This window comes from Mustela putorius, unplaced genomic scaffold, assembly GCF_011764305.1.
Source record: "Mustela putorius furo isolate JIRA1106 unplaced genomic scaffold, ASM1176430v1.1 tig00003896_pilon_pilon_pilon, whole genome shotgun sequence".
Classification (NCBI taxonomy): Eukaryota; Metazoa; Chordata; class Mammalia; order Carnivora; family Mustelidae; genus Mustela; species Mustela putorius.
In genome coordinates, this window is record NW_025422045.1 from 12,167,387 (window position 1) to 12,179,053 (window position 11,667).

General features: G+C 49.4%; 1 protein-coding gene across 2 annotated transcripts in view; it reads left to right on the forward strand.

Moving 5' to 3' along the window:
* NOX5 (NADPH oxidase 5) overlaps positions 1 to 10,146 on the forward strand; it is a 29,457-nt gene extending 19,311 nt beyond the window's left edge. For both annotated transcript variants that reach the window (XM_004758597.3, XM_004758598.3), the window contains exons 12-17: positions 1,134 to 1,178; positions 1,483 to 1,607; positions 1,883 to 1,967; positions 2,666 to 2,765; positions 8,454 to 8,620; positions 9,626 to 10,146. In XM_004758597.3, coding sequence (XP_004758654.1) covers positions 1,134 to 1,178; positions 1,483 to 1,607; positions 1,883 to 1,967; positions 2,666 to 2,765; positions 8,454 to 8,620; positions 9,626 to 9,757 — 654 coding nt within the window. In that variant the 3' untranslated portion in view covers positions 9,758 to 10,146. The remainder of the gene's footprint in view (positions 1 to 1,133; positions 1,179 to 1,482; positions 1,608 to 1,882; positions 1,968 to 2,665; positions 2,766 to 8,453; positions 8,621 to 9,625) is intronic.
* Positions 10,147 to 11,667: the final 1,521 nt, after the last annotated feature.

The following is an 11,667-nucleotide window of genomic DNA, read 5'->3' on the forward strand; positions in this document are numbered from 1 at the left end:
AGTGTTGCATGTCAAAGATCACTAACCATGATGTAGGGTTTCTCCTTGCAATCGGGAGTCTTGAAGGACAGTAGCATTTGTCCAGAGCACTCTGACACCAGTAGTTCAAGTCTGACACTGTGGGGGATGCAGCATGCAGGGGACCCCCCCCCAAAGAAGCAATGTGCCGTCATGGGATGAGCCTTGGACAGTCAGTGGGAGACCCAGATCTACCCTGAGCTCTTTGGGAACTGCGGCAGGTCATCCCCATGCTCTGAGACCACGTTCCTCCTCAGTGAAATGAGGATTTTCTCTGGATGATTATGAAGGTTGCTCCTAACTCTGCCTTCCAGCACCAGACAAAGAACTATCCAGGCTCCTAAGGACTGTTTGGGGTGGGGGTGGGGGGGATCTGCTTGCTTCACCTTTGGGAAGGAAATCCCCTAACCTCCCAGATCCAGTCTGCTTTGTGCTCAGGCCTGGAGCAGTCAGGCAGAGCAGACAGAGGAGGCCTGCTCCTTGCCCTCAGTGGCTCCCATCAGCAGGCCCAGAACAGGGTCCCAAGGGCAGGGTGGAGCTGAGAGCCAGGCCAGCCCAGGCTTTTCTGGCTGGTGCATCTGGATAGAGCTTCAAGGGGCAGCAGCTGCTTCAAGTGAACTGGACTCTGAAGGCTGCACAGGAACTTGCCTGCTGAGGAAGAGGAGAGGGTGTTCTAGGTCAAGGGAAGAGAATATACAAAGCCAGCGGTGTATCAGAGACACGAAAGTTATAAGAGTGGCTGGAGACTGGGGGTGAGTGAGTGTTCTCTGGGCACTCCGGAGGCTGCCTTGTATTGGACCACAAGAGCCCATCCTTAGATTTTCAGGAGCTTTAAGAGCCAGTCATGAGACACAGTTATTACATTGGAAGCCATGATGGCAGCATTTATACCAGAAATCTCCAGACACTACCAATCAGTGATTTTGTGATGTGTTCTTTTTTGGAAGAGTCAGTTTATCAGCACATCATTGACATTCTCCCTTAGAAGGGCTCCCTGGAATGCCTAGGGCAGATAAAAAAATACAGTTCCCTTTTTGTAGAGTTGTTTAGACCAACAAGGGCTGGGTTGCCTCTGAGAATTGCCTGATCCGCCCACAGCTCTCTGCTCCCCGCAGGTCTCTGAGATGTCCTCTGAGAACCACCTGCTTTGTAACATCAAGGTAAGAGGGGCCAGTGGGTGGACATGCCCCCTGCTGCAACCAGAGGAAAAGAAGCCCCAGGTACCCCCGTTCTCCAAGTCCCCAGGCATCCAGAGAAGGGGACCAAACCCATCCCTTCACAGCTCTGCCTTCTCACATCCCTCACCAGCTCTGCCTTCTCACATCCCAGGGGTCTCCCAGACTTGTGCTCTGAGCACTACAGTGGGGGCCACTTAGGCCCAGGTGACTGCCTGCATGTAACGGGGGGGTTCCAGCTCTCCAGGCACCCAGTCCTCTCTTTCCTGAAACGCCCTCCCGTTCACAGTGCTACATCAGCGGCCCCTACGGAACCCCCACCCGCAGGATCTTTGCCTCTGAGCACGCGGTACTCATCGGGGCGGGCATCGGCATCACCCCCTTTGCCTCTATCCTGCAGAGCATCATGTACCGGTGGGTGGACAGGCTGCCACCCCTCCCTGCCTGCCTCCTGGGGCAGCGTCCCAAAAAGCACCCCACTTCTTCCCTCCCCCTTGCTCCTTCCTTCTCTCCTTGCACCCTGTTTTCTCTTTCCTCCCCGGTCCCTCCTCTCTCTCTCTTTTGGCTCTCAATCCTCCCCTTCCTCATAGGGTGGGCCCTGCCACCTCACCCTTTCCCTTGTACTGTTCTTTGGTCTGAGAAGTCTCATATCCGCCCCAAATCCAAAATCACTCATTGACTCTCCTCAGGCACCAGAAGAGGAAGCACATTTGCCCCAGCTGCCAGCACTCCTGGATGGATAGCATCCAGGATGAGGACATGAAGCTCCGCAAGGTAAGCACTGCCTCCTCCAGGCAGGCCTCTGGACCCTCTCCCCTGGAAACCTCCCTGACCAGAGTGAGCTCTCCTGTGCAGATGCAGGGGAGAGACAGATGACTCTCCCTCCTGCTTGGAATGGCTGGTCCCTGTGCTTCCCTCAACACCCCATGTCCTCCTCGTGCCTCCCATGTGTCCAGGCCTCCACCTATCACCTCTGAGAGGCATTCTGGGCCCTGAAGGTAGAGTTCCCCTAAAGACCTTGGAACCTAAAAGTCAGGCAGCTGGGATCCAGTTATAACCTTGACGTGTGCTAGCCATCACCTGGTGGTGGTTTTAAAAATGAAAATGTTTGCCTTTTGAAAATGCATTATTTCCTATAGGTCACTTAAAAGAGCTTGTAGGGGGAAAATAAGTAATGTCCTTCTGCCTTCTTCCTAAGCTTAATATTTCAGCACACTGCTTGCTATTAACAAGAGGTTATTATAGAAAGCCCTGACCTGCCAGTCAGGGACTTGGGTCCTGATTCCATGCTGCTCTGTGACCTGGGCAAGGTTCCTACCCCTGCAAGCCTCCATTTTCCCCTCCATTAAATGGGGATGATAGCGTGTGCCCTGACCTCACGGAAGTGGTCATCTAGGCGCTGGGGATCACAGATGTGAGCATGCCCTGAACGAGGCAGGGCCAGCCCTGAACAGAAAGACCCCTCTCCCCAGGTGGACTTCATCTGGATCAACCGAGACCAGCGGTCTTTTGAGTGGTTTGTGAGCCTGCTGACCAAGCTGGAGATGGACCAGGCCGAGATGACCCAAGAGGGTAGGAAAGGGACAGGGCCTGAGGAGGATGGCAGCAGGGTGGGGGTTCGGGCTCGGGGTGGGGCTGGGGGGTTTAAGACAGTGTTTAAATGTATTCTATTTCTATCAAAAATGTGGAGGAGAGAGGAATGGTTTTTCTTCCACCACTAAAATGTAACATTTACAAAACCAAAAAAAGAGAAGAAGTTATTCATAATCCCATCTAGCTATGCAAACTATTCCAGGCATTTTAAAGGATCTCCTGCTGTTTTTTTCTTATTTACATTTACAAAAATATATATCCTTTTTTTCTAATTTCCCTCTTTTGTGGTATTTCTTTTAATTCGCAATGAGCACTTGAAAATTTATCTTTTTTTTTTTCTAAAGATTTTATTTATTTGACAGACAGAGATCACAAGTAGGCAGAGAGGCAGGCAGAGAGAGAGGAGGAAGCAGGCTCCCTGCTGAGCAGAGAGCCCAATGTGGGGCTAGATCCCAGGACCCTGGGATCATGACCTGAGCCAAAGGCAGAGGCTTTAACCCACTGAGCCACCCAGGCGCCCCCTGAAAATTTATCTTTTTAAGATTAACCACCACACAGAGAGAGACAGTGAGGGAGGGAATATAAACAGCGGGAGTGGGAGAGGGAGAGAAAGAAGCAGGCTTCTGGCTGAGCAGGGAGCCCGACACAGGGCTTGACTGCAGGACCCTGGGTTCGTGTCCTGAGCCGAAGGCCGACATTTAACAACTGAGCCACCCAGATGCCCCCCACTTGATGAAAATTTAGATTCCCTGAGTCTCATCCCAGACTTCCAAATCAGGATCTCTGAGAGCAGGGCCTAGGAACGTACATCTTATTATTGTTATTATTATGCATTTGAGAAAAAGAGAGAGAGAGAGAGCAGGGTGCAGAGGGAGAGGGGGAAGCAGAATCCCTGCTGAGCAAGAAGGCCAACACAGAACTCGATCTCTGGCCCCTGGGACCATGACCTGAGCCAAAGGCAGCTGCTGAACTGACTGAGCCACCCACGGGCCCCTCCCCAGGAATGTACATCAGATGACTCTTATTCACACGTTCTTTTCTTTTTTCTTTTTTTTTTTTTTTAGCTTTTTTTAAGGGATAATTTACATATGATGACATTCACCAATACAAGTTTACAGTAAATACAATGACATTACGACACATATGTACAACTGTGTAACCACCACCACACTCAAAACATGGAGCATTTCTATCCACACCCCCAAATTTCGCTCATCCTCCTTTGCATCAACGCCCTGTCCCCTTTTGCAGCTCCCTGCACCATCTGATCTGCTTTCGATCACTATAGTTTTGTCTTTTCTAGAATCTCCAGTAAGTGGAATCATATGACAGTCACAGTTTTCTAACTTCTTTCACTTAACATAATATCTTTGAGACTTACCCATGTTGCTGCAGGTATTAGAAAATAGTTAATCCCTTTGCTGTTTTGTGGATATACCACAATCTGCTTTGCCCTTCACTTGTGAATAGATGTTATATCCACTTTTATTTCCACATTTTGGCCATTCAGAATAAAGCTGCTCTGCATATGTGCACATAAGTCTTTGTGTGGATGTATTTGCTGGGTAGTGTGGTATGTGTTAAGTTTAATTGTAGAAGACGCTGCCAAACCAGTTTTCCAATTTCTGTGTTTCCATCCGTAGTGGATGAGAGTTCCAGTAGCTTTTCAACCTTGCCAACACTTGATCTCAGCAGTGTCTTTCATTTTGGCCATTCTAGTGGGTATGTAACAGTATCTCAGTGTGCTCTTAATTTGCATTTCCCTAACAACGAATGACAAAGATAGAAGTGCTCCCTCAGACTCCCCGCTCAGCGCTCAGCGTGGAGCCTGACGCAGGGCTCGATCTCACGACCCTGAGATCACAACCTGAGCTGAAACCAAGAGTTGGATGCTCAACTGACTGAGCCATGCAGGTGCCCCTCCAACATCAGTTTTTAATGTACATAATCTGCCAGTAGAGACGAACAGGTGAAGAGGCATAGGTAGTGATTAGGGCTGCATGCTCGGTATTTTTCCTAATGAGATGGCCACCCATAAGTGTAGAGAATGGTCTAAGGTACAAGTTAAACAGCTTAGCATGTACGAATTACTTTCCTGTTTGGTCCCTTCTTTCATACTTCATCATACTTTTGAATGTCCTCCTCCAGCCCCACAATCGTCCCTTCCCTGTCCCCGAGTGTTGCTGCCTATGCTTTGTGCTAAGCCAAGTCTTAGTCTGTACAATGGCATGTTTCTCTGTGTTCATCATAGTCTTCACAGGACATCTTCATGGAACACTGAGGTTTTGTTCTGTGTTTTAAAGTGAATCTGTTAGAATCGTTGTTGTGTTTTACTTACAGAATAATTAATATAAGGAGGGATATTTTTAGGTATGTTTCTAACTTTAGAGAATTGGCAGGGGATGGGGTATTATGCTGGTTGAGTTCAGTGGAACCGGATCTTTTTTGGCTGTTTAATTATCCTAAGGCTGCCATGAGTGAATTAAAATTCCATGATAAATAGTTTATAAGTTCAAGCAATCAAACGTGGTTTTTTTTTTTATAAGAAACATTCAAACAGATGTAGTTTAGAATAACAGACGTTCAAAGCCCTAAAGCACAAGTCAACATGTTTGACACAGAATTGGTAAACTCTAGAATGTCGCAATGAAGCTCTTCGCCTTTTCTTGTAAATAACAATTTTAGCAAATATTTATAGAGCCTCAAATTCATTCTAAATGCTTTTATGTACATTAATTTATTAGAAACTCAATTTATGAGGACTAGCTAGGGGGGAAGTTTATATTTCATTTAAATTTCCTGGTTACTGGTATATAAATATTTGCTATTTGCTTCTTCGTAATCTGTGTAAACAAAGGATAACAGCAAACCTGGTGCTTTGTAGTCTCAAAGCCACTTGAGTCAACAACTTTATTACCTCAAATTTCTTCCTGGGTTTTTCATGAACTACAACAGAAACCTGTGACTTCTGATTTCAACTCTAATTATTTACCAAGGTTTGAGTTCAAGAATCTGTGGCTTATTGCTTTTAATTTCTACAGCTTAAGCTTCAAATATTCTGTTTGAGTTTGAATCTTTATTCTATCCCATAGTAACTCTCAAAACTTGGGGACATTATTTGACGGCTTTGCTTTGACTGACTAATGGCTAATGTGGGGACATTATTTGACTGCTTTGATTTCCTCATGTGAAAAATATGAATGGAACTAGTACCCCCCTCACAGGGTTGTCATGAGGAGTCAACGAGATCATCTGTGCAGCACATGGAACTGGAGCTTAATAACTGCTCAGTAAAATGAGCAGCAGCAGAAGAAGTAATTGTAATAGTAGCAGTAGTAGCAACAGTAGCAGTAGTAGCAATAGTAGCAGCAGCAATAGTAGTTGTAGCAGTAGTTGTAGTAGAGGTAGTAGCAATTGAAGTAGCAGCAGCTGTAGTAGCAATGGTAGTAGTAGTAATAGTAGTAGTGGCAGTACTAGCAATGGTAGTAGTAGTAATAGTAGTAGTGGCAGTACTAGCAATAATAGTAGCAGTGGTAATATAAGTAGTAATGGTAGAAGTAGCAGTAGTACCAATAGTAGTAGCAGTAGTGGCAATAGTAATAGCTGTAGTAGCTATAGTAGCTATAGTAGTGGTAGCTGTAGTAGTAATAGTCATAGTAGAGTAGCTATAGTAGAAATAGTAGCAATAGTAGCATTAGCAGCAGTAGTGGTAATATTGTAGTAGCAATAGCTATAGTAACAATAGTGGCAGCAGCAGTTACAACAGTAGTTGTAGTAGCACTAGTAGTAATGGTGGTAGTAGGTGTAGTAGCACTAGTCATAGTAGCAGTAGTCATAGTCATCAAAGTAGCTATAGTAGCAGTAGCATTAACATTAGTAGCAGCAGTAGTAATAGTAGCAGTAGCAGTAGTAGTAATTAAAATCGTAGTAGTGGTAGCTATAGTAGCAATGATAGTAGTAGCAGTATTTAGTAGTAGTAGTATTGAAGTAGTAGTAGTATCAGCAGTATTTAATGTAGTAGTAGTAGTAGTATTTAAGTAGTAGTGGTATTTAATGGCTCTACAATGAATGGTATGTCAGTGGTCCACCATGCTCCTGCTATTGGACAATGTATTTGTTCTTATTCTCCACTATCATATATAAAGCTGCAATTAATATATTTGTGTACATAGTTTATTTCCTTCTTTTGGATGATTCCTTTAAGAGAGTGTCCCAGAAATAGAGTGACTATCTCAAACACAACAGTTCTGGCAGGGGTGGAAACCGTGTCGGGCCATTCTCCAGAGCTCCTTCTTCTCCCTCTTACCACAGGGTCGTTCTCCCTGGTCCCCTCTCTGGGGGTTAAGGACTCTGAGGGAGGGGAAGAAGGGTCAGGGCTCTCTCAAGTTAAGTGGTATGTGAAACGAAATTTATTCTCCCTCCTAGGGCCATTTGCATTTTAACAGTGACTGAGACCTCGAGCCAAAGGAAAAGGGAGCTAATGGCAACATATGAGACAATAGAGAGCCAGCCGGGATGGCAGGGATCCTTTAGTCCTGGGAGAGGAGAAGGATGGAGTGATCATCCGCTCACAGCCCCAACGTCCCAGATCAGGCCCCATCATCTCTGGCTTGGACCAGTGCCCAAGTGGAGGATGGTATCTCCAGCCTCTTCTCTGTCATGGCCCACATGGAAAATGATACATTAGTCTGCCAGATCAGGGAAAATGGAGTAAACTGCTTGAGCACAGAGGTGCCTACCAGGGAGCTCAAATTGCCCTGCAAGCCGAAGGGATCCAGATCTTAGCAAACCCGTCCCACTACAGGCGTCCCACTGTGTCCAGGCCTGTGTCCAGGCAGAGCCAGGCCAGCCTCTGCCCTGTCCCTCCTGCCCTCTGGCTGCCCTTCTGGGATGCTGTTCTCACCCTGCCACACCCCACTCTGATACCTGCTACCTGCCCCCCATTTGCCAGCTGGGCATTCAAGGCCCTTTCCCTGCCAGCCTCAGTGTGCGTCCGGTCTCCTCTCCCCAATCTCCTGTTGCTCCCGTTCAAGGCTCCTGTATTCTAGGTGGGCAGTCATGTCACTCCCCACGAGCATCGCATCTCTTCTAGCCTCTCACTCTTGGCTCATCTGCCCCCCTCCTCAGGATGCCCTCCTTTCGCGCATCCCACCCTAGCTTTGAACCGTGCCCCTCTTCCGAGACCTGTCCCAATCCCCACGGTCCCAGAACGCCCCTCGTCTGCTGCAGCCATTCTCTGTAGCTCGGTACCCTTTGCCACCTGACCCCTTCATTCAACCCTTGACCCTTTGGTCTCAGCTTTTCGGCCGTGCCTGGCCTGTGTCCCCAACCAAATGGAACAGACACCATGAGGTGTGACAGGGCATGAGCTTCGGAGCCCAAGGACTGCCATGCTCTCCTGGAATGGGTTTCATTCCACCTTCGAGTCCTGAGGTGGCCGTGGGGTGCAGGCCGGACTGTGGATACAGTCACACTGTGCGCCTGGCTCAGAGCAGGCCCCACTCCAGCAGTGGGCCAGCTTTCCTTCTAAAGCGCTGGTGGACCGAAGGCGTGAGCCCGGAGCCCTCATGGTCTCACTCCAAGCCCCAGGGCCAGGGGCTGACATCGTGCCTGGTCCCCATTACGGGCGCGAGCCCCTCAGTGCCGCCTTTGCTTCCCACCACCCAGACCCCTTCCTGGAGCTGCACATGTATATGACCTCTGCACTGGGCAAGAATGACATGAAGGCCATTGGCCTGCAGATGGCTCTCGACCTCCTGGCCAAGAAGGAGAAGAAGGACTCCATCACGGGCCTCCAGACACGCACCCAGCCTGGGCGGCCCGACTGGAACAAGGTAAAGGCCAGCGACAGCCCCACCGCCTGCAGGGACCATTGGGGCAGAGAGCCTAAGGCAGTCGCTGGGAGACTGAGGACGAGCAGCTAGGGACCAAGCATGAGGCCAGGGGCCAGGATCCAACCAGGATCACTGGCAGCATGACTGGATCTCTTTGTTCCATCATTGGACTCAGTTTCTCCATCTGTTCTGCGAAGAAGTTAGTCAGTTTGACCTCCTAGGCCTCCCCCAGCCCTGACTCCCTGGGAATCGGGGTCAGAAGTCCTGAGTAGACGGGATCTTGGGGAAACACCAAGTCCAATCCTTCTCAGTACAAATGGAAATACTGAGGCCCAAAGGAACAAAAGTTTGCAGTCTTTATTTTGTTTCTTAGATTGGTTTTTAGATTCTCTCCCCCGCTGAGTACTTGCCAGTCAGAGGACCATTTGTGTAAGGTATCAGAAGTTACTGCTTTTCAATCCATGGGCAATGATCATGCCCAGAGAGTGAGGGAAGAGGACACCACTGGTGCTTGGGCACCAAGGAGGGCTTTTGGCAATGGCCTCCGTAAGCAGAATTTGGGGTGGGAAAGGGTCTTCACTGAGGCAACGGCTGGAGTTTAGGAAAAGAGACATTTCAGTGGAGGCATGTGACCGAGGGAGGACTAGCAGGATGTCCGGACAGTCAGAGTTCAGTGTGCCCACGGGGCCCTGTCGCTGTCCCCCAACAGCACAGTCTCCCTGCAGATATGCTCCGGGAATGGAGGGCCTGGGTCTTCTGGTCCAGCCCCTTCCTGGGGTCTGGGTCAGGTTAGGGGTGGAGTAAGTGCCCCCCCCAAAAGAATGCATGTTGGACCCTGCACTCCGATGCCATGCAGCTGTACCTTGTAGTTCCTCATGGGGATGGAGGGACATCGCTGCCAACCCATTATGTAGTCATAATGTCACACCCAGCTGGGTGTGTCCCTGAGCGGGTCCACAGGCTCACTCCCCTCCCTCTGCTCTCTCCTACCCCGTGTGGGCTCAGGTGTTCCAGAAGGTGGCTGCTGAGAAGAAGGGCAAGGTGCAGGTCTTCTTCTGTGGCTCCCCAGCCCTGGCCAAGGTGCTCAAGGGCCACTGTGAGCAGTTCAGCTTCAAATTCTTCCAGGAGAACTTTTAGCCTCATCTCTCCCAGTGCTGCCCAACCCACACTGCCAGCCAGCTTGACCATATGCTCCCATGCCCCACAGAGACCGGCCTCAGAGGACCCACCTTGTCCCACTCCACCCCCAGAGAAGGAGCGGCCAGGGGCAGGTGGACTTCCTTCAAGACCCCGGGAAAAGTGGGGTGCGTTCCGGGTTTTGCTGAGAAACTGACCAGGCCAGAGGCCAGCGGCTCCAGAAGGAAGTACAGAGGGGGCCACTGCCCCTCCAAAAGTCCTCTGAGGGAGGCTTCCCCTACAACAGTGGTCCCACACCTGCTTAATCACCACAGTCATTCGGGACTTTATCCCGACATTTTCTTATGAAAATTTTCAAACATAAAGATAACTAAAAGAATTGTACAGTGGATGGTTACCCAGTTGCTGGATTCCTCTGTTAGCATTTTGCTATATTTGCTTTTCTGCGTATTTTCCATCTATCCCTCTCTCTATCAGAGCCCCTTGTTTTTCTGATGCATTTTAGAGCATGTTTTGTCACTCCCTGCAGTGGAGAAGTTAGCTAAGAGGGTGTCCTGACTTAGGGCTGGGGTATGCATTGGGAATGCGCCAAAGTCATTTGGAAAGTTGGCAGAGCGGAGTCCGTTTAGCATAGTACTTCTCTGTCTCTCTGTCTGTCTCTCTCTCTCTCTCTCTGTTCACCTAGAATTTTGTATCACGCAGACAGTGGGAGCAGATAGAGGAACTTGAATACAGATTCTAAAATCCATTAAGGGTCCACATGTTTGACTTAGGATCACACAAGTCCTAAGGCTTTCTCGCCAGACATACTCCAGGTAGCCACTGGAGGGCGCTGCGGAACCAGAGATCTTGGAGGTTTTGCTTGCTGGGAGGGAGGGGTTCCTGAGCTGCAGGGAATCCAAGACCCGCCAGAGCAGACTGTGCCCCACCCTGAAGCCCTGGCTCTAGGCAACACCTCGAGGCCCAGACTGGGTGGATCTGTGAAGTCAAGAGAATTCGTTTTCAAGATCGGAGTTCTCTAGCTGCCATTCCCTAACAGCCCCTCACAGATGCACATACAGACCCTCTCCCTACCATACCCACCCCCCCATGCCTCCCCCCCTGGACCCACTGTCCAGGTTCTGGGGCTTTCCAAGTTTCCATCTGTAAGGTCAGCATAGGCCTGGCTGAGCATAGGTCCAGGCTCTGCCCTGGGGCTCTGCCACCTCTTATCATTGGAGGTGCAGGATCAAATGTGGGGTCTGTCCATCTGGATATTGCCTGGATGTCCAGATGGGGGCCCTGCCACCATCAACAAGAGAAACAAACGCATCCGTATGGCTGACTGACTTTCCTCCTTAGACATTTGTGGGTCTAAGAGGGCTAAGGAGGGCACACAGAAAAGGAACAGAAGGTTGGGCGCCTGGGTGGCTCAGTGAGTTAAGCCGCTGCCTTCGGCTCAGGTCATGATCTCAGGGTCCTGGGATTGAGGCCCGCATCGGGTTCTCTGCTCAGCAGGGAGCCTGCTTCCCTCTCTCTCTGCCTGCCTCTCTGCCTACTTGTGATCTCTATCTGTCAAATAAATAAATAAAATCTTTAAAAAAAAAAAAAAGAAAGAAAAGGAACAGAAGGAACACAGGCTAACTACAGATAAAAGGTGCATTATGTGAATGTGAGCTCCCCACACTGTCAGCTCCCCACAGCCAGGCCTGCAGCCCCAGAATCTAGCACATAGGGAGCGGCAGTAGGCCTACCCCGCATGTCGACTCCCACAAGGCACAGGTCCTACATAACTGGAATGATCCTTGGGAAGGAAAGGTCCTCTGCACATAGCTGTCATTTTAATCTGGGAAACCAAGGCGTGAACTCGAGCCCACTGAAGGAATCCCTTGGCCAGGCTCCACGAGGCTGCTCTGCTCTGAGGACAGCTC